We start from the raw sequence: 24,807 nt of genomic DNA, 5'->3' as shown, positions 1-24,807 counted from the left end.
TACTCTTTTTAAAAATTTACAAACTGTCATGTGGTTGATACCTCAGCTGTCTCTTGAGAGGTTGCAGGTCCATCACTATCTATCAATTTCAGAATTTCATCAGCTTTTCAGTGGCCAATTAGAATAAAGTGCATTTTGGACCTCAAAATTTCCTGAACGATATAGAGTAAACCATTTCTAAGTCCGGCGTTTACTGATAGTAAATACATTTTATGGCATGGTTTTGCGGCAGTTTCACCTATTTTATAACAAAACCTCAAAATCAATATTACGTTTTGCATAAGGGACGAATCACACAATTGCTTTCCCAAATATATAGCCTGAAATGTCATCTTCCAACACATATTACTTTAATATAATCGGATAACTGTGGCGAGATATATAAGTACTAAACCCATCTAGTGATAAAAAGCCGCAGATCATTTTTATGGTATGTCACCCAACCCATGCAAAAAAAATTCTATACTAAATCATTGAATAAACATTATAGAATAAAGGACTAAGCTAGTAACATTAAAAGAACGAAATAAAAATAAAAAAGAAAAAGTGCCGCCTCAGCGCACTAAAAACATGGAATAAAAGAACAAGCACTACTTTTAAGAAACACATTTTGCACTGGCATCAAAAGTCAAAAATATTCGTCAGTACTTGCATTAAGTATAAAATTCATAATAACAGACGTACATGCAGAAAACTATATAGACAAATAATGCCACTTAGCGAAATTCATCAACCCAGTCATTCTTATCATTTTTGTTTTTTAACTATCATATAAATTTCTTCTAAAGAAAGATATCTTCAAGACACATAATGCTTAATTAAAAATATATGAATCAAGTTTTTTTTTTTAACTTTAAAGCTTCCGCAATGGTTTAGACTATTTTATGATAGTTGAAAATAAACAATTCCACATATTAAACAATTTTCTTTTGAAATACGCTTTCAGATATTATAATACATTCTTTATATAGACACAGTTCTTTGAAGTAAATAAGAATTATAATTGAATTATAATTGAAAATATTTTTTTAATGCCATAATAAAGCTAGTATAAGCTTAAAATGCAAGAAATAGAAAAAGTCATCTGGCATTAAGCAACGTGATATAATTCATTCCGCTCCATGCGGAAATGAGGGCGTATATTTAGGAACAAATTTCTTTTATGGATGTGTAGCATACAAAACGTATAATCAAAAATTTCTAAAATATATAAATTTTTTACAGCACTTTAACAAGCCACATATTGTCCACTGTGTCACAAAGAAATTTACACCAAATAATCTAATGTGTTAAAGTTTTTCCATATGGAACGTTACAGCACCTCCGTTTTAAACATGCATTTCTTGAAAGTATTCAAAAATTATAATTGCACATATGCAATTCCGAGAATATACAAGCTTATTTTTTAGTGCTTTAAAAAAGCATACAATTCCTAGAATATATACATAAATATTTAGTGCTCTAAAGAAGCTACTTGAGTTAGAGAACGAAACAGTGACTGAAATTGAATAATTTGAGGTACTAAATTTATCTAATTTGAGGTACTAAAGCTATCTGACACATTACAATATTCTTATGGAATACTATCTTTCAGTTACACGAAAGTAATTAATGCAATAAATATTATGGTATTATTAAAAAGCTATTATGAATTTAATTAGTATAACACCTTTTTTAAATTAAACTCTATAAAAAATAATAAGAACTAGTTTTTATAAAATAATTATAATAAATTAATTATTTTCTATTCGATGGTATTCACTAAATTCTATCAACTGATATGCTAATGTGACATATACATGGTATTATGGGATTAGACGTGTTCTTCACAGTACAGCAAATATATTTACATATTTTATATAGCAGTTTCATACTATTTTTGTAAGGACTATAGCAAATAGATAATAAATATATTCAAGTATCATATATATGTTATTTGGGATTATATAAAAATAATTAGTGTATTGGGAAGGACTTTCTGGACTAAATCCAAAAACCGCTTAGTTGAATATCGAATATTTATATATAATCCAAACTAATTATTTCTAATTCTAATTTATCTATTATTCTTATATATTCAAAAAATTTTTTATTTTATAATTTCATTCATTTATTATTATTTTAAACTTTTTATTTTGGTTCTAAAGTAGATGTTAATTTTAAAACATAGCACTACCCACTATAATATTTACAGGCTAATTAAGTTTAATTATTCTTATAACTTATCTAAAGTTTATAAACAATTATAAAATTTACAACTTTGACTTTAATAACTAAAATATTTACTACATAATAAATGTATTTTGATTCTCTTTTTATTTAATTACAAAAATTTTATTGTATACATAATAATTCTGTATGTTAAGCTAAATTTAATTAAATTCGATATGTTGTTCTTTTATTAACAAACTCTTAATCTCAAGTCTTAACTAAAGCCAATAAAACTCGCAGAAAGTAAAAGAAAAAAATTAAAAAAGAAGTCTTACGATATGAAAAAATTCACAACAATTATTAAAAACGGAAAATACTATGATTAGATACTATCAACCGCTTCATAAGCTGCAAGGTCTAAATCACGTAAGTTGGAATGCTCAGATACAAAAGCCTCATTCTCCTCAAACCCGATGCCTAGTGCCGTTACTATGGCATTACGGAGCCGCTAGTAGGGACGCCAAACATCATTCGGCTTGGGTGTACGACAACGTATAGGTCCAAAACTGCCACTTCCCGAACGAGAAGTGGTACTAACATCATCTAAATCAATAGTTTCCACAGGTGATGGTGAACGACGAGTTGAGCTGACTGGTGGCGAGGCATTAGGATTTGCATTTTCATTGTCCTGTGAATGTGAGATGAGTGTTACATTTCGTTTAACTAAATTCACGCCATTGGATACATCTGTTGTGCTGGCTGGAGCTGTAGGCATAGATTGTGTTAAGCCCGCAGACGTTGGACTTGTAGTCATAGCACCACGAAACCAAGGCATATCACTGTAATTACCGTAAAGTTGTGAATACAGCCACTGACTAGGCTGTGGCAACAAAGGATTCTGCAAGAATAGTTGTGCAGCCAAAGCTGGATTAAAACCATGACTTGGTTGAAAGTGATTTGCAAATCCAGTAAATATCTCATTTTTACGTAAAGTCGAGTTACGCTGTATGAGTGATGTAAAGGCACCACCATTACCGTTACTGCTTGGTGGAGAAATGCTGCGCCCCTCATCGTCTTCATGCAGAGATGATACCTTACGTGGAGAACCGGTTACAGATATGCTATCACTTTCGAAACCAGCGTCAATGATGTTATTGTTTTCATTATCACTATTTGTTGTGGTTAAAGGCGGGGATGTGGTTAATGGCAGATGTCCAATTGCAGTATTAGTTGTGGTAGGTGAACCTTCAGGACTTGTTGTACTGTGAGCAGCATTAATGGTTGATAATTGACTTAAATGTGTTAGGTGTGCATTTTCTGTAAACAAAGCAATAATAATTAACTATTACTGTTACAAAAAGTATATCAATCAGTCCTTACCTATTGTTCCTAAGCCATTACGTTCCAAAGTACTAGCTATACCATGTGCTGGAAAAGCGGCGTGAGGATGATGAAAGAAATGTGCGCCATGTGGAAATCCAGGACGTCCTAAGGCAGCATGTCCGGCACCCAGTGCACGCCAATCTGGTGCTGGTAAATGGGCATGCATACCCACTAGATGATGAGCGAAACCTACAAAAGGAAAATAAGTATATTATTATGGTTACAAAATTGACATTATTATTGAACGAGATAATGACATAGTACAGAGCAGCAACACATATCTATTTTACTATATCCAGAGAAAGTCATACAATACAATATTACACAGAAACGCCTGAGATCTATTATGCTATGTGCAGAAAAAGTCACACTATAGCAGAGCACACAGCAGTGATCTAAGATCTGTTATGCTTTATCCAGAGCAAGTCTCACAGTAGAATAGTACATAGTGAAACTGTGCTATACCCTAAGAAATTTAAACAAGTAGATAATACAACTAGAGTTAAAACACATATTAAACTAATTAGAATAAATTTAGACCATTGATGAACTTTATGTCTACTCCTTGGTTCAAGCTTCCCGTCTACATTTAGTTCAAAAAAATTAGTTTAGGCTAATTGGAACAAATTTAAACCTTTGATGAACTTAAGACTCCAGTCCGCATTAAGTTCAATAAAAGTCGGAATTGAAATATAGAGTTAATTCGTGTCAATCACGGCATGCAAGCAGATAAAATAGGCATTTTACTGAAACTACAATTTTTTTCGACTTCTAAAGAAAATTCTACTACCACAACTGAAACTCCAGGTATTAGTATTTCATTAGCTTCCCTTCCAATAGTTCCATTATTATTCCATCCTATATTCTTCCACTAGTAGCTTTAGAAAGTTTTTAAAACTGCTCATTATGGCAAACTTAGTTTGCTATTACAGATGTGACCTCTTCCAGCCAGCCCGATCAGGGGCTTGTTGTCATCAATTGGTAGGACCGAATGTCTTCATATCATTGGTTACTTCTCCTTCCATCTGAATTGCAGGCGTCCTTTACCGCATGTTCCATCAACACGCACTGAATCAAACACCTTTTTAGTCGGAGCATTTTTACATCCGTACGACCAAGCCAGCGAATCAATAAATTTGTATGCGGTTAAAAATATGCCAATGTCATTCCATTTAATCCACTACTCATTGCCATCGCGTAACGAACCTTAGATATTCCGTAGAATTTTTCTCTAGTAGCTCATAAAACGCATTTGAAATTTATTTCCAATTTTATTAGTAAATCATTGCCACTTAAATGGCCAAAAACAAAGCCGCATAAGCCCAAACTGCTATACCAAAATTTAGCCGCTCATTTTGGTCTATTTCTGGGCATAGCCACTATTATTAACCACACACCCATTGAGTATATGCAACTCACTCCTATACAACCTTTGTAATACTGGTCGTATATAGAATTTTTAGCATGTTACCATTATTCCATATGTTTTTATTCAGTTCTGTGCTCACACTACCAATATTTGGTTTTCTTAACATGTACGTGTACAAGCAAATCGTAGCAGGCCCACCCAAAATGGCGCATATACCCACCGTTAGTACTACCATTAACAAGTTCTCATACATATTCATTAAAACTATACCACTAGGCAGCCCACAATCACACAAGCCCCCCAAAAAAAAATAAATATTTTAAATAAAATGCTATAAAAAATTAGCAGGCGTGTTGCCATTGCGGCACATACTCAGCGCTGCCTCACAAACTTATTTCCACAAAATATGGGTGGGTACTTCACAGTATTAGCCGCGCGCTTGAGAAAATGCCCGTAAAAAATAAACTCATTCTCTCTCTCTCTCTCTCTGGCTCTCACTCTCTCTCCTTTACTTTTTCATCCAGATATTCTTTTTCTTACCAACTATTAACCATCAGATTCGTATGTACGTGTGGAAACTTTTTAGAAGTGTGCAACCAAAATTTTACCTAAAATGTGGCACCATCATTGCTGCAAATTCAACTTATTTAGTTCGTTGATGTCTTTTTAGCCAAATTGCTATTTTTGGTGTACACCAAAAGGCGCCACTAACTTACCAACACTCCAAGAAAATGGCACAAACAATATGGAAGCTTTAATAGCACAATTTTCCATATTGTGGGTCTAACCATATAATGCCACATGCTCGTACATACCTACAGACGTGTACGTGAGAGGGGGATTATGTAGTTTGTAATTCATTGAACTCTGATTTCTCAAGTAATTGAGGTTGGATTTTCAAGATTTTGACATTGGCACATCAAGTACTCCTAAGGTTTTTTGTTGATTGAAAAACTTTTTAGCAACTGTTTTTTATTTTATTTTGATATAAACTCATATGTACATATATGAGTTAAATTCAGATAAATTGCGAAAAATATTTTCTTTACAAAAGTGTATCACAAAAAACAAGTATTCCGGTAACAAACGTAGTCTATTTAAAGAATTGAAAATGGAACTTAGGGACAGCACAGTGAAGTTCTGATAAGTGAAAATACTCTTATGAGAGCCCACTTCAATATAAATATCGATGAGAGTCAAGTACATAAACTTTGGATTGATATTATTATGAGAGCCTGCAGCATAAAAGATCAACTATGGTCGCAGTGTTCCACTCCGTTGGGAACTAGTACCGTGTTTATTCTATTATGAGAGTCTACTTATATATTGATATTATGACAATTATGTGCAAGAACTCTGCTTTATAACGGTAAACTGTGGAAATCAAATATAAATATTAAAATAGAAATATAGTAATAGAACCCGCTTATTTGATAAGTACAAATCTTTTCTTGAAGTGAAATCTAATCGTTTTTACTCTGCTTCTCTTGGTGTATGCTTTTGGCAATTGCTTATCTATCGATCCCTATATTTAGAAAGAAAAGAAACTGGGGTTTAAGTACTCGACAGCCTTTTGAAGTTTGCTAAAAACAATAACTATCTTTTCGGATTTTACTCCTTTTAAATTCTATAATAAAAATCAGAAGCAATATTCTTATTTAATTTAAAGGCATTTACAATCCTAAACAGCACAACTTAGGTGGAAAATATGCTATAAAAGAACATGTACTCTCAGTTCAGTTCTCAGTTCAGTCCCCAGTTCAAGTAAAATCAACTACAACAATTGTAACTATTGATAAATAGTTAAATATTATTATATCACTGCTGAATATACATATATGTATATATCATTGGAACATTCTTTCTTCATATAGTTTAGTTTGAAGAAGTGGCAGAGCAAATAAAATAAAAGTAGCAGAAGCTATAAAACTTATAAGATTTGTAATTGAAAACAGATGGCTTATAAGAAGTGACTAGGAAGTCGAAAGATTCTTGTTAAGGGCTGCGACAGATACAATAATAGTGTAAATTTTGAAGAATTCTTCTTTATTAGAGATTAATATCTTATTAGATCTTTAGTCTAAAATAAATAAAATGGATGTATCCCAAAGTGAGGGGTTGTACAAGTAACTAGTGAGGAATATAAACATGAGATTCGCCAAGTGAGAATTTGGGGAATTGTTACACTCCCTTCCTTCCCTCTGGAAATGTAACCGAAGTTATATTTCAAAGAAAAAAGAAATAGATACCATGATGTAATGGTAACTCTTTTACATTAATGTGATGAATCGTTGACGAAGTTATAGTCAGGGCTATATCCAAGTAGCCATGTGTAACAATTGAAACAGAGTTTCCTATTTAATGTAACTTCTTTTAATAAATGATTAAATTTTACAATAATGAATATTGAATGGAACTTTTTGTATGCTGATTAATAAATGAAATTCTTCCGCTTCCACTGGATTGTTTTTTTAAGCATCCATGAATTCAAGGATTTGCTATATAAGAACATGTTTCCACTATAAAAGTAAAAGTTTGGCTTAAAAAGTGTTCTACAATATTTTTAAATATATTGATGAGTTTAAAATAATAATATATTTTAATTATTAATAAAAGTTTGAAAGTACTTTAGTATTGTATTTCTATAATGAGTATCCATAGCACTCTACCTCGAGAGTCATCAAAATATATTTCATATTTTATAAAATGAAATAGAAATCTAAAAACGACAGTTTTTCTAGACTTTTACTACAAGCCTAATCCTTTCTCCAAACCTTTGAATATAGTTGTTTAAAAATTCACTACAAATCTATGATTTTTGATGTATATATTTATTTGATATATAAGCTTGAGAATCTAATAAAATCTAATAAGTACAATATTAATAAAAAAAATTTAGATATTAACCTGGAATAAATAAATTTTCTTCTCGCAAAATTTGTTGTACTTTAGGAAAGGTTTAGTTATACCATCGATCACAAGAATCTGCTTCGCTTAGGCTAATTGGCCGTTAAAGAAACTCGGAGATTTAAACACCACCTTAAACCTTTAGCTAAGCTTAAAATGCTTTCTAGAGGGAGGTCTTGCAGTTCACCCAGACCCTGGTTGCACTTCAAGTCTTACCCAAAATGAAGCACTTTAAATAAAAATTCTTTTAGATAAATAAATTTTATAGAAAAAAGTAAAGAAAAAATAATTATTATAAATCATACACAAAAAATAAAATAAATTAGAAAAAAAACAGTAGCAGCATCCTATAATGACGGTCGATACAGCAGTGCAAATATGTGCTTGTGCCCCAGCACACACCGCAAAAATAGTTCAGTGTAAATGTATTAAAAGCAAGAAATCCTTACTACATGCACTCGCATCTGCTTTACGTCTTATTCAATGTGTGAGTGAGCACATTTGCATATGAAAATCTGTGTGCGTGTTTGTGTGAGTGTCACTTTAGCCAAAATTGGAATGGCAACTGCTTGCTTCACTCCCACTAAAACCTAAATATGCGGTCCTGTAAGGAAACCTATGTGCGATAAAGGGTTAGCCACGATGGTGTCAGTTTGGGTCGGGTTTTCTTCGGCTTGCTTTCTAGTTACGTTTGTTGTTTTTATATATTTTGTTGCCTATGCTTTGAGTTGCACTGGCAGGTGGTGCTCCAACACAATCGTACACATACGGACTTTACTCCTATGCATGTGAATTGTTGCTATTGTGTATGCATGTGTATGTGTGTGTTTTACTCAATCGACATTTTAGTAGAATGGTAGCTGGAGGGACATAACGTGGTCCCATTGGTGCGCCACAAAAAGCTTTCTTGCTTTTGCTTTCATATGCTTTTCGGTTCATTGTAAGGAGTGAAACTGGTTGTGTTTAAGTCATAATAATGATTATATAGAGTTAGTGCTTGTTGTTGTTGTTAAAATTTTCCTTTTTTTGTTTTTGTTTTTGTTGGTGCTGTTTGGTTATTGTGTGTTTGTGTGATTGCATGTGGTGATGTATCCCAAATGTGAATATTTAAGTAAGTATGGAAAGATGAAGGTATATATTTCAAAATATGATTAAAAATAAGAAGAAAATATTAGGTTTATGTAAAGTAATGAGTGCTTATTAGACAGACGTTAGGCAAACCAGAAAATAACTTTAAGCGGGCGCTGGTTCAGCCTTAAAATATGCCACGCGAATTTTATTGTGGCAATGAGCTGGTAATTCTGATCCGTTTTATATATTGAATTGATTTCAATTTAGTTTTTTAGTAAACAATTTAGTCTATACTTTTGAAGACAAAAATAATCATTAATTGGTATATTTAGATGCAGAACAAAAAATGTGCAGAATTATAGTAAAATCGTGTAAACATAAATAAAAAAAATTAAAAAATACTTTATATATCACAAAAAACATAAAATATTGTTTAAAACCTAAAAAAACTTAAAATACAAATTTTTTTATCATTTTTATGTCAAACAATGGTATTAATTTTTAGTTTCAAATCTTTTTATACTATTTTTAATTTAATTTTCAGTTTTTTTTAACTTATTTATACAAAAAAAAACAATTTTTATATAATATACAATAATTATTATATATTACATATTTTATATTCTTATATTACTATTATAATATATAGAATTAAGTACTATGGAATGCCTATATTGCCATTTAGAAGTTACCGACGGAGTTTATAACTTTCTAACCAACAATTTGATTAACCGTCGGCATTTCTTCACGAGCCACTTCTCAGGCACTCAGTTTCCCACAAAATTCCTTACAATTTAATTCACCACATCTTCAAAATGTGCTCAACTCAAATATTTTAAGCTCAAAAAATTCTGCCTTAACTACTCAAAAAGCAAAGAATTTTATGCCATGACTTCGTGGCATATGTTGTAGCTCAGTGGATATCTTTATTTCAACCAGTCAACAGTGCCAAACCAACTCAACGTGGTAACATCATGTGGCATGTGAATTCGGTCAAAACAGTGTGCGCTCTTCTTCTTCTTCTTAATACAATTGAGCTATGAGCCACAAAACAGCTGTTTTCGCTGAGATTTGCGCAAGGCCACACTCGGAGAGCAACAGAGTAAATATAAGACAAAAGAACAAAGGAATGAGTAACTCATATATTAAAATATTAAAAAGCGGACACCTTCATCTCACCCATTTCCAGCCACCGCATATGGAAGTTATGGTTAATTTTTGCTTTTTTTGTAGTGCTTTACATCTTGGTTTTTTGGTCACATTACTCGGTTTGTTGTTTTTGGCATAGGAAACTTTTATAGTGTATGGAAGTATATAAAATGAGATATATAGCAAAATAAAATTAAATAGAAATATATTGTCTGCCTCTATATTGGGAAGTGTAAGTATGCCTCCTTGTAGTAGCTTTACAATTAATAGTGAAAAGCTTGAAACAGTAACGATTTTCTTTTTTAAACTGTTTAAATATAAATAATGAGTTTTAAAATACTCTAATCGGGATTTATGTTCTAAAAGGAATTAAAAATACTGAATAATAATATTCTATGTTCAAAAAAATTATTGAAGTATAATTAATTCAGTATTTGAAAACAAACTATACGGAAAAGTAATGTTTACTAAAATAATTTATGAGATCTTAAGGTTTGTATTGGGAAATCTTAAGAAAAAAGATAATCATGTTCTAAAGATTGAGAATTCTCCGAAAAAAAGAAAAACTCCGACAAGAACGTCGAGTTCGAAAACCAAGAGTTACCTATTTAGCACTACCAAAAAGGACTGCACAGGTACCTCATTGGTTTGAAATATTCTGTTTATAGAGTTAGTTTAACTTAAGATATTACGGAGGGTCATATCTTATTTTTAGTCATAAATTCTAAGAAATAACGCTATTTTTCAGAACTCATTTTATTTGAGCCAATAAAAACATGGAGCCAATAAACATTATTCGAAAATGCACTACATTGTGATATAGGCCAAATGGAAACCAAATAAATGAACCACAGTAAATAAGTCCATATAAAAAATTTGGATAAGGTTTTCACAATTCTTGAAATTTCTGGCTAGGTACTGTAACTGAGTTTCTACAATGCTTGATCATTCCAAATCTAGTTTGGCTTCATTTCTACAATAGAGATGGTAGGAGAGTCAAAATGATAGATTCTATTAACTACACAAGGTTTAAAGAAGGCGAATACAGAAATTAATCGAAACCGTGATAGTCAAGGTTGCACACGGTACAATCCATAAAGACTATAATGTTATTGAAATCGTCGAACAATGATTATTATTACTTGACCTTTTTGGTTACTTTTGGGTAATATTTTAAAGAAGGAATGTCTATATGTGGTCAAAAAAAAGATTTGATAAATTTCACTGCGAATGGCCACATCCATTTACTAATTATGGTAGATTTATTGTATAGATTATCCACTTAATCTTTATGATGATGTCAATTGTATATTGACACATGAATATATTAATGGAATATATATTATTAAATGGAATTAAATTCAAAAATGAATCACAAAGAAGCTTTATTATCGCAATGAAATATATTTTATATATTAAATTCTCTATTTTGGGTATATATTAGGATATAGACTTAAGTATCTTAAGAATATGAAAATTATAATTATATAATATATATTGTTATTGAAAATTGTCGTGAGTTTAATTAATTTCAAAATTCTTATTAACACAAGGAAAAAATTGTCTTTAATTTTGGTTTCGTTTCAATGACCTATATTAACACACTAAAGGACGAAATGTGATTATTTACTAAGATTACTTCGTCAAATAGATAAATCTTCATGGACTCAAATTAAGAAATTATTCATGATTATTTTCTATCACTTAATAATCACATTATTGTTATCACAATAACAATAATAATAATTATCACAATAATAATAATTTGATACAATTTGATGCATACAAATATAATAAAAATGTATATTAATTAATAAAAAGAAACGGAGCATATATAATTATTTGAAAGATGGTGTAAAAAAGTTATATTAACTTAATTCGATATATTATTCTTTTATAAGCAAATTTTTGTATTGCTAAAATATCTTATCCGTGAGCTTCTCTTATCTAGTTATTATATGTGTGACCTAGCCATTAGGCTATAATTTTCTTTTAATTTAAACTTAGTCTATTCTATAAAAACTTCTTTTATTTAAAACATTTATTAATCATTAATGAAAAAATAAATTTCATACTTAACAAATCTGAGTTCCATGTCATAATCACGATATCCTCAAGATCAAGCCATACATGTATGCAAGTGATACAAAATGAAAAATTAATAAAATTTTTAACTTATTTGGAAAATGTCACAACAAACACGCTTAAGTGACAAATAATGGAGTGCACGTTGTGCCACCAAGTGATGACAGCACAGCAGACGTCATGGCAAACTAATAAACTATGTGCCTTCCCAGTTCCCAGTTCCAGTGACAATCACAAAATATGAAATATTCATTTTCATTTCAACAGAAGTGTAAAACATAAATCCGAAGGGAATTTAATATACCAAACACAGGACTAATAACAAGAAATTCATAACTTCATGAACATGCTTCTCTACTACAGTGCGAACTACCCCTTCGTCCTTAGCAACATCAATTTCGCACGCATATCAGGAGGATAGCTCAATTTAAAAATTTAAAAGAAATTTTAAAGTCAATACAAATTGTTAATGTACACAGGACGAAAGACGAGTCTATTGTTGAACACATCACTAGCGTAATGCAGAAAAGTCGTTGCCGCCGGCAAATGTCCTGGCAAGCATCCCCCAAGGACATATTACAGCATTGATTCAATTTCATGTCAATTTACGTGTCAATACGATACTAATACCCAAACAAAACACAACTGGAACTGGGAAGTGGGTAGAGGGTGGAGGGTGGAGGGATGAGGGAAGAAAGTATCAAACACACTCTCTACCCTGACATTGCAAAACATATGCAAACTTTCAATGCGTCCTGCAACGCTCCTTTTTTAATATTATTTATATCCTTTGCCAAAAAATATCTTTTTTATAATTTTAAACTTACAATAAAAAAATGTTTTTAAGTTTGCAAATTTCTTTACACATTTTGTGTGAGGTTGGCATTTACCCTCCACTCAACGACACTCAACCGAGTTCAGCCTTAAATTTGTGTCTTATTTACGTGCCGTCTATGTGCCAGGTTTAATGGGTCGGTCTGGCAACGTGTGCGCTTACAAGGGGGAGTAAAGCGTTGCAAATAACAACAAATTTGACAAAACAATTTGCAAATCGTCAATAATACCGTTTAGGCACTTTTTGACACACTTGACATACTTACAAGCTAAGATTTGTACATGTCTCAGATACAAATTGCCTGTGAGAGTCATGGGGGATTTGTAGGCAAATAATCGGCAATTGTGCCATTTTATGGCTTAACAAGTAGGAAAGCCACAACTGCTTCACCTGTTTTGACATTTTGCAAAAATTTGACAGTGTGTCGCCATAACATTCTAGTTGTCAAAATAGTCATATTCATGCAAAATTCAAGTTCCTTGAAAATCTGTTTAGAAATTTGGGATTTTAATTGATTTCAACATTATTAAATGGATCAGTCCATAATAGATACAATAAAAATTTAGTCAAAATTTATTATGTGCCATTCACATAGACGCGCGAACTATATGAACTTATATTCCCAATTGCCTATTAAGCCAATGCTAGCATATATTAGCAATTCTAATTCTTCTAAATTTAAAAAGAACTGGACTTTACTATACTCTACGAATATGGAATTAATACTAAAACAGAACTCCTTTTGAAGTTAATAGCTCTAATCATAGACAATAAATTATAATATAAAGATTATATTTGTTACAGTACTGAAAAAATATTTAATAATCTTTATTATGGGTATTAAGCCCAATTTTGAAGTAAATCGCTGTAAACATATTGAAATTAAGAACTCTTATTATGATACAGACCACTAATTACCAAATAAAACAGGTAAATTTTTACCTGATTCCCGGAAAAATATAAAAAATTTTAAAAATTTCATATCTTAGTACGTTGACGAATATAGTATAAAACAAGTGAATATTGAGAACATAAGTCAGTAATCAAAATTTATTCCACTCGAATACATCGTTATTAAGAATACACAGTTTATCTGTAAACATTGAATTTTAATAGTAAAATACAGAAAAATAAATTAAATCATTAACTATGGCACATCATATTGAAATGAGTTTGGATGACATCATTAAAGCTAACCGAGCTAATAAGACAAGAAAGCCCACTGGAACAGCTGGAGGACATCGTAATACTGGAAATCGTAAAAACTCTACTGAAAATAAGAAAACTGTGGTGAAAAAAGCTAATGCTGTTCAAAAGGGACACGGCCATGGGGGCATTCAAAAAGCAAAATTCACTGGAAACCAAAATAATACTTGGAAACGTAATCATTTTGATGGACCTAAAAGAGTTGCCGCTATAAAAAAATCAGAATCAGCTAAACTAATTGTATCTAATCTTGATTTTGGAGTTTCGGATAAAGATATGCATGATCTATTTTCGGAATGTGGAATATTAAAGAAAGCAGCAGTGCATTATGATCGCTCTGGACGCTCCTTAGCTACAGCTGATGTAATTTTCGAAAGAGTCACCGATGCCTACAAAGCAATTAAACAATACAATGGAGTAACTTTAGATGGACGACCTATGAATATACAATTAGTGACTTCAGACTTATCGATATTCAAAAACGGATTTCAAGAACGTCTTGGCAATAGAGTACCTGCTGTAAAAAAACGTCAAGCGCCTTCTCCAAAACAAAAGAAAGAAGGACCTACCACATCTCAAAAGAAGACATCATTTAAAAATAACCATGGTGGAAAAGGTGTTGCTATAGGAAAAAAACGTGAAAGTCCGACAGCTGAAGAACTAGATGCACAATTAGATGCTTACCTCAAAGAAAGAAAAGATAAAGTCGAAACTGCTTGAGGAAAAACTAAACTGCTTAAAACTAAAGTTTTTATTTTAATTTGTATTATTTTTAAATTTCATATGTAAAATATATGTAAAATATTATAATTAAGTCTCATCTTGTTCTTGTATAAATTGGAACAATAAAAGTTTTTCAAATAAACAAAATTGTATACACTAAAAACTGATATTTCTGTTTTCAAATATTAAATTCATCCTACTTGGCTTAATTGATCAGATTGGTCTTCACTCATCTCTTGCATTCCAGTAAGCTCATATATTTATTTATTTATGGTAAACATGGGGTATTTGTAGGAAAATAATCGGCAATTGTGCCATTTTATGGCTTAACAAGTAGGAAAGCCACAACTGCTTCACCTGTTTTGACATTTTGCAAAAATTTGACAGTGTGTCGTTATAACATTCTAGTTGTCAAAATAGTCATATTCATGCAAAATTCAAGTTCCTTGAAAATCTGTTTAGAAATTTGGGATTTTAATTGATTTCAACCTTATTAAATGGATACAATATAAATTTAGTCCAATTTCAAAGTGTAAAGTAGATAAATAAAGATAGAAAATACTGATTTTCTTTAATATATTAAAAGGTAATATGAAAATAATTAATGTCTCTATTATGTATGGTTTGTTCTGAAGAGACCTAGAAATTACGATACTCCACAAAACTGATTGTTTTCTATAGCTATAACTATAAACAAATGTGAAATATAGGCGACAGTCTTCAACGTGTTAGGAAAATAAGATTGGAAATTGTTTAATAATCTATATTATGAGCTGTTGCTGTTAAATGGCTATAATATCCCGCTATCGGGTTTGAGCTTAATACAGCACTTCCCTCCGGACGTCTCAGCTGCGTACACGCATTTTACAGAGTCTCACATCAAGTGCCGTTATTGATCCGTCAATTTGTTCGTTTCACCAGAGACACAGCTTACCTCTGTGTCTCTTTCTTCAACTGCTGCTTTAAATATTTTTATCTCTAATCATCTATTCTCCGTCAACATAGTTATTCCCGTCTTACAACATTTCGAAGAAAGTTAAGCCATTGAATGTTAGTTCTCTGCATTAAATAACAGTGTTGATCAAGCTTATACAGCTCTTGGTTCATTTAGATGCGGTAATGTTTGCTTACTCGTAAAGGGTCAAAGATTTCATGAAGAACTTTTGTTTTGAAAACTTCCAATGCTGTTTTATAACTCAGCGTCTATACTTCTGCGCTATTCACATAGAAGCGCGAACTATATGAACTTATATTCCCAATTGCCTATTAAGCCAATGGTAGCATATATTAGCAATTCTAATTCTTCTAAATTTAAAAAGAACTGGACTTTACTATACTCTACGAATATGGAATTAATACTAAAACAGAACTCCTTTTGAAGTTAATAGCTCTAATCATAGACAATAAATTATAATATAAAGATTATATTTGTTACAGTACTGAAAAAATATTTAATAATCTCTATTATGGGTCGTAAACCCAATTTTGAAGTAAATCGCTATAAACATATTGAAATTAATAATTCTTATTACGAGTAGGGCGTATTAAGGAAGTATACTAAAAAGAACACTAATTAAGAATAGGACAATATGTTCTATTGATGTTATATGTAGTATCTAAAATCATTAAACACGATTAGTTTAAAAATTAAAAAACTTTTAGTAGTGTTGATCGAAATGGAGGAAGAAAACGAAAACTTTTATTAATTAATTCCTGGATAAAAACTTACGTTTAGTAAAAATTTTGCAAGGGAACGTTATAATTTGCAATAGAGCAAGGCTTATACAATCGACAAAAAATGAAGTTATATCGCTATCTAAGCAAACTTTATGCAAAACTTAAAAATTTTATTTCATTCTCCTTCGGCGATTTCAATAATTCTGGATAAATAATCTTCCAGAAGAATTCTTCTATGAAAGAATTTCTGTAGAAAAATCCTAGGCCGGCCATATCAAAGTATACAAATATGAAACCCTTTAAAATATGGAATAACCTAAAGGACATCTAAGCTTAGAATATCTAAGCTTGTTGCGTTAAAGAAATCTTCTTTGTTTAAATTGTATCTCGGGAGAACATCTGGATCTGTTTTCAAATCTAATAAACATTTTCCTTAGCAGTTAGATGGCATTTCAATTTAAGTACATAAATATATGAAATTGAATATTTAAAAATTTTATCAAGAATATTTGAAATTGTCAACACAGTTTTTATAGTATTCAAGTTCTATCCCTTAGTCTACATAGTCATAAAGATTATTCCAAATAATTATTTAAACATTTCAAAATTATCAACACATTTTTTATGATATCCAATTTCTATCTTTTAGTCTACATAGTCATAATTATTATTCCAAATAATTATTTAAACATTTCATATTAAAAAGCATTTGTATACTTAGGAGTTATAAAAATTCAAGGACAAAAATGAATGGAGGAAATATATCAGCAATACAGGTAATAAAATAATGAAAATTTTTCCAGAAACCCTTTTTATACATATGTTCTAAGTACATGCTTTATTGATACAGACCACTAATTACCAAATAAAACAGGAAAATTTTTACCTGATTCCCGGAAAAATATAAAAAATTTTAAAAATTTCATATCTTAGTACGTTGACGAATATAGTATAAAACAAGTGAATATTGAGAACATAAGTCAGTAATCAAAATTTATTCAAGTCGAATACATCGTTATTAAGAATACACAGTTTATCTGTAAACATTGAATTTTAATAGTAAAATACAGAAAAATAAATTAAATCATTAACTATGGCACATCATATTGAAATGAGTTTGGATGACATCATTAAAGCTAACCGAGCTAATAAGACAAGAAAGCCCACTGGAACAGCTGGAGGACATCGTAATACTGGAAATCGTAAAAACTCTACTGAAAATAAGAAAACTGTGGTGAAAAAAGCTAATGCTGTTCAAAAGGGACACGGCCATGGGGGCATTCAAAAAGCAAAATTCACTGGAAACCAAAATAATACTTGGAAACGTAATCATTTTGATGGACCTAAAAGAGTTGCCGCTATAAAAAAATCAGAATCAGCTAAACTAATTGTATCTAATCTTGATTTTGGAGTTTCGGATAAAGATATGCATGATCTATTTTCGGAATGTGGAATATTAAAGAAAGCAGCAGTGCATTATGATCGCTCTGGACGCTCCTTAGCTACAGCTGATGTAATTTTCGAAAGAGTCACCGATGCCTACAAAGCAATTAAACAATACAATGGAGTAACTTTAGATGGACGACCTATGAATATACAATTAGTGACTTCAGACTTATCGATATTCAAAAACGGATTTCAAGAACGTCTTGGCAATAGAGTACCTGCTGTAAAAAAACGTCAAGCGCCTTCTCCAAAACAAAAGAAAGAAGGACCTACCACATCTCAAAAGAAGACATCATTTAAAAATAACCATGGTGGAAAAGGTGTTGCTATAGGAAAAAAACGTGAAAGTCCGACAGCTGAAGAACTAGATGCACAATTAGATGCTTACCTCAAAGAAAGAAAAGATAAAGTCGAAACTGCTTGAGGAAAAACTAAACTGCTTAAAACTAAAGTTTTTATTTTAATTTGTATTATTTTTAAATTTCATATGTAAAATATATGTAAAATATTATAATTAAGTCTCATCTTAAAAACTCATTAAGTCTCATGCATAAAAACTTTTATTGGAACAATAAAAGTTTTTCAAATAAACAAAATTGTATACACTAAAAACTGATATTTCTTCTTTCAAATATCCTTCTTCCTATTTGGCTTAATTGATCAGATTGGTCTTCACTCATCTCTTGCATTCCAGTAAGCTCATATATTTATTTATTAAACAGAAGTCAAAGAGTCTGATAATAATACAAAAAATGTTGAAAAGCATTGCAGATTTTTACTGGTATAGCACCACTGCTGTAGATTATACTGACTACCGCCAAAAACCAGCACAAGTGCTATTTTATATTAATTATATAATATATAATGAATGTACTTTATTAAACATTAAAGGATTCTTGAAAAGTTTGTTCGTTTTGATACTGATATTAGAAACTTTTTTGTAGAAAAAAGTGCTGATTTTTAGAAGAATACTAATACCATTAGCCACAACTGTGGAAAATTGTACACTTCCGCTACGGAAATCCTTCTTTGCAATAACTAATGACTAAATACGGAATACGTATGTGAAATGCAATAGATATTATTATAAGTGTAACAGTATACACTGGGAAAAATTTCCATTTGTTACCAGACATGAATACACGTGCAAACATAAGTTCACACATGTCGATACGAGAAGGAAAAACTTTTGTTTGAAATAAAATGCTTTCACGTAACTAAAAGAAAAGTTTTACTGATTTTTAGTGAAAATTACATTAAAATTTTCCACTTGATATAATTTTTGTCATGAAAATATTAATTCCTACAGAGAGCGGGGCACATACATATGTGTAAACACAACTACCAACTTTCCCCCGTACACTTTGCACAAGGCATAAGCGTGTTAATATTTTAAATGAATTTTCAACTTGAATTAATTTTTGCTAAAAACATAAAAGTTTTCTTGAAATTACCAACCCTTTACTTTTTCTCCTTCCCCCCTTCCCTCTCCGGGACTGCTCTTCCCCCTCCTTCACTAATATTACACAACTTAGTGTTTATATCAGATATACGAGTAACAACAAGAAGTCAAATAATTCTTTGCACTCACAGCAGACCTCCACATACCCTCTCCAATGCTTGGCATACTTAGAGCATTTTCGGAGCATGTCAAGGCGCTTAAATTACACATAGAACTTAAAACAACAAAAATCGAGCAGAAAAAGTGTAAATGAATGCGCTTGTGTGTTATATTGTGTATCGCCTGTGACCTGAATACATACGCTGGTAAAAAAATAAGAAAAAGGATTATTATGTAACACACACTTTTGCCTTTTGCCACACCCACACCGAACAACACTGCTACCAACCTATCCACCAACCCACACTCCTGTTCATTATTCGTATCATCATCATTACTTAACCCCGGTGCCTTTTTGATGTACTCCCGCCACTGCCAGTACGCGTAGAGCAGCATACGTGATTATAATTATTACGCCGCGTTGAATTTCCGTCTTTTCCTTTTTATTCTTAATTTATTTATTATTTTTTATTTTTGTTTGTTTTGTTGTCTTCCTTTTTAATAAAATATTTAATAAATTAAATTTAATATGCAAAAAGGAAAGCACATATCCGCCATGACAGCTACGACGGATGCTACCAAAGACAGCCGCAATGCTTAGAGTTGCCTTGTCTTTACTTTTGGGTTCGATGCGGTGTCACTAATGTAACCAGTGCGTACCAGGATAAAGATGTTCCTTATTAAAAATGAAGGATAAAACTCTATAGATTAAAACCCATTTTGAAAATTAAAATACAGTGAGTATATTTTTTTTTAATAATTTATAATTAAAAAATTTATTTACTGGAAAAACCTCATTCAAACATGAATCCTTTCAGTGTAATTACAAGATTTCAATATGATTGATTATGTTAATGTAAGGAAGCAATGTGAGAGTAGTACAATAATAAAGAAAAAATAATATATCTTTTAACCATATTTCTATTTGGACTTTTTTCAGTTAACTAATGATAAGTTAAAATAGAACTTTATATAAAAGTCCTTATAGTTGCAAATCTTTCGGTGGAATCTTATAGGTTTTTAACTCATGAATGAAAATATTTTATTGAAGTCAATAATAAAAAGACAAGCTTCAAGTTGAATTTGATTGAAGTTAATATTAAATTAAGTTATCGTGACGTAAATGTATTCTCCAACGGAATAAAAATCCATCCAGAAATATTTTCTAAATTTTAATTACATTTCCGAAAAAATAACTGCGAAGAATATGCTAAAAAAAGAAAATAATTTTTTGCAAGAAAAATAATTCAACTCTTGGAACGGCTGATAGAATGATAACCATTGAGTTCCTTTGGGGTGTGATCTTTCGTCTCAACATTCTTTTCCAGGCTCACCTAAAATAAGCCACTTATAAGTTGACGGCTTTCGAGTTCAACATAATACAAGCTTAGAGTAAATTAAGTTATAGTAATATAAACGTATTCTTCAATAGATATAAAATATCTACCCAGAAATAAGTTATGCAAACTTTTCTTACTTTACTAACTGAATGAATTCAATAACATTTCAACCAATTACAGAATTTTGATGTTACAGAAATGCAACTTAGTTCGGAAAATGTCGAGACTTCCAATCACATTCTATCCAACTTTGCGAAGGATAACTTTGAGATATCCTCAACGAGAACGTCCTGACTACCCAACTTTGATATATGTGAGATGGTAAGGATATTCTCAACCTTCTGCACTTTATAAATGTAATCAAATAGGTGGAATGTCTAGTGTTCAGTTAGATTCAGCAGTTAATATAAAAACACAGTACATCGCTGTCTGGGAAATCAAAAGAACTGACATAATATATAAAACACAAAAAGTTTTATGTATAGATAAATATAAAAGTATGAATAAATATATAAAGTATAAATTCTTTCAAGATAAATGTGTTCTTACAGTTTCTTATATCATATTTTATAAGTCCACAGTCTATTCTTGTATAGAATTTAAAAATATGTGACATGTTTCGATGATTTAAATAAATTATTTTCATAGGCGCGGTCTTTTTTTCAACCTTAATTGAAATATAATATAAGATATATGTAATCTGCTTGGAAATGTTCGACGATTTGTTTGTCATTCTTCGAATTACTATATATCACAAAAAAGAGAACTAGAACTTTTCTGATTTTAATATAAAATCCTTTTATGCAAACATCATTGTCATTTAATGACTTCTCGAGAGTTCATCTTAATGTTCTGTAATGACCAAGTCCTAAAAAGTAGAGCCATAGCCAACATATTAAATATAAACAAGAATTTTATGAAGTTTAAAACTTAAAGCCTTTAAGGTTTATTCCAGTAATTATCAAAGATCAACCCCAAATGCATTTATTTATCATTTGTCATAACAATTTAAATCGAAATAATCAAAATGATGTCAACGCATACAACAGACTCATCAGCATAATCATCAGTTGGCAGCATCAGGATAATGTCGACAACAATATATATACTTAACAAAAACAATAACAAAAGTGTAACAACAACAACAACAACGCAACAATGATATGAAATCACTTAAAATAATAACAAAACAACAACAACAGCAATTGTAGCAGTTACAGCACCAATAAGTAAAATGAGCACGGCAACAATTACAACAGCAGCAGCAACAGTGATGGCAGCAACAAAGAACATAGCAGTTGACAATTGGATTGCTACAACAGCTTGAAATTTTGATGCTTAAAATCCATTAAAATGCTTAATCCTTTAACGAGTCACAAATGGAATTTATGTATTATGGCAAAAAGACGCATGCCTCCTTCAAGTTAAATTGTTTTAAAGGGCGCTTCTGTGGGCTCGCAGAAAGCGCAACATTTAAGCGGCAATAACAATAAACACGCTACACATAACAGGACTGTGAACAAGGATAACACAACAGGATGAAACAATTCAGAAAAAGTCAGTGAAAAAAGAATTAAATAAAGTCAACACCAAAGGAAGAATAAGCGACTTGAAAATACACCGATAAATTTAAATAAATTCTACATATTTTAAAAAGTTAGAGGGTAGATATTATATATAGAAATAATGACAGGAAAGGGGTTAGAAACCAAATCATATATTTAGAGGTCTCATAATCATATACTTTCACAAATCCATTTAAAATCTATTAAAACAATTTCTGATTCAATAATATAGTAAGTGCTGTTTTAAGTGACCAGTGATAGAGACAGTACGTCTATATGCCTAAGTGAAATATTCGCGAAAAATAACGTTCTCTGTGGAAAAAAATACCGGAGATCCAACTAGGGTTTGAGATGTCAATTCAAAACAACGTTTACATGTCATTTATTCTATCTGAAGGTTACTGAAATTGTTGTATCATTATTGATTTAATAGGTATTCGGTTATTTGACAACCCTAAATGGCGTACCAACATATTTCAACAAATAACTTACAAAATTGTATGACTAGACCAGTTTCTGAAAGATGATATCCAGATTAATTGTCTTCGATTTCTGTGTGAACAACTACTTAACAACGTAGTACTCGCTTTTTCCTTGTAAGTATCATCAACGTGTCGTAGATACTCATTAAGGTTATCCGGGAGAGTTTGTAGAAAAATTATGCTTGTTTGGCTATCGGCTTTTCGGCTATCCATATAGATACAAATGTGGAACTATGTAAGTTGGAGAGGTTAAATCGAACGCAGACCTCTAGGGCAGGGAACTCTACTTAGAAGCCTAAGCCCATACACTCAGCACTTACGATATTTTATTTTTAGATTTCTGAACCAGTTCCTTTCTATTTGATTTGAAACCAGCAGTTTACAACGACATTTTGGTTTCGCATATGGATCGCTTTATTTGCAGAAGGTATACAAATCTATACATATAGTTTTGACTGTTAAGACTTTGACTTATATTGATAACTGACTACATTTTAACTGCTTTCTAAGCTACTCTCTTTTTGATTAAGCTATACAGAGAGCAAAGTTCCACTATCTATTTTAGTGCAGTTGTAATACAGGTATGTATAGTCAGTATCAGTTTAATAGGAATAATTTTAATTATTTAAATTGATATATCAAAAAAATCACTTTTCATTACTACTCACCTGGTAATTTAAATGGTAAACCACCCATAAGTGGATCCGGACCAAATCGCTGTGGACCAAATGCAAACGGGTGAAAGCCTTGATGACGCACTTTGGAACGTGGTTCACGCGGACCATCCACAGTTACCTTGATGGCTTTATTGTAAGTGGCAACTTGTATTGGATTCGTTGATATCACAATTGTAAGTGTAAAGCTTTTACCTGAAAGAAAATCGTTTCATCAGAAAAGTAAGTAAAGCATATTGTTTTCATTTAAATTTAATAACAAGTTGAGTAAATAAATCTCAAAATGTATTCTTATTACCAAAAATACACAATAGCAGGAGCAGAAGGATTCCTAATGAAATTCGCATTTCATGAACAAAACCGAAATGCGAACGCAATTCTGCATGAAAAATGCATGATTGCATGGAGCAGCAACGCAATTATTTATTGGATTTATGGATTTTCTATTTCCAATGCAAAGCACACAATAAAATATCTTGCCCCAAAAATACGTGCTGCTAAATTATTATCAAAAAAAAAAAAAATAAAAAGATATTTTTGCAAAATAAACTTTGAACTTCAGCGAAGCTTGCGTGAAATTAACCCCAATGGAGCGTACAAGCAGTTACGCGCATTTATTCTTCATGCAATTGCAAATTTCAATAGGAATTACAGTCGCAGCTACAGCGGGACAGATACACAGATACAGATACAAATATATGGTAGTTATAGATGGCGTTATAGATATGGCTAGGGATACACGGATATGGGTATGCTAAGCTCATATAAAATTCCAAATTTACACCAAAATGAAGACATAAAATTTTCAAATAAATGAAATTTTCTGATTTCTCTTATTTGTGGCAATCAGCGCACAGCGATACTAAGGCACAGATACACAGATACATATGTATGTATGTTTACACATTCATACAGTTGCTCTTATGCATAGTTTATTGCAATCGTACATGCTGCGCTGTTAAATATTGGCCACGTTGAAGTTCCTCTTTTAGTCAAACCAAACCAATTCAAAACTCTTACTTCCAATTGAGAAGCGTGCGATGCACCGGATACACCAAAGTGTGACTAAAGAATTTCCCACACACACCCGAAAAGGCAGACAGACACCATCAGACGCATCACACCCACTACCCGGTACAAACAACAACAAAGGCAACACATCTACGGTAGCAGCACTACAAGT

At 31.3% G+C, this 24,807-nt stretch overlaps 1 protein-coding gene across 1 annotated transcript in view; it reads right to left on the bottom strand.

The window, feature by feature from the left end:
• Nucleotides 1–2,357: 2,357 nt before the first annotated feature.
• Nucleotides 2,358–24,807, bottom strand: part of LOC119672423 — a 43,693-nt gene continuing 21,243 nt past the window's right edge. The window contains exons 3-5 of the mRNA XM_038083471.1: nucleotides 23,619–23,819; nucleotides 3,532–3,723; nucleotides 2,358–3,468 (exon numbers count right to left, since the gene is read on the bottom strand). Coding sequence (XP_037939399.1) covers nucleotides 2,660–3,468; nucleotides 3,532–3,723; nucleotides 23,619–23,819 — 1,202 coding nt within the window. The 3' untranslated portion in view covers nucleotides 2,358–2,659. The remainder of the gene's footprint in view (nucleotides 3,469–3,531; nucleotides 3,724–23,618; nucleotides 23,820–24,807) is intronic.

The sequence above is a fragment of the Teleopsis dalmanni genome, chromosome 1, assembly GCF_002237135.1.
Source record: "Teleopsis dalmanni isolate 2A chromosome 1, ASM223713v2, whole genome shotgun sequence".
NCBI classification, from domain to species: Eukaryota; Metazoa; Arthropoda; class Insecta; order Diptera; family Diopsidae; genus Teleopsis; species Teleopsis dalmanni.
The sequence above is the reverse complement of the archived record's forward strand: the minus strand, read 5'-3'. Positions and strand labels throughout refer to the sequence as shown.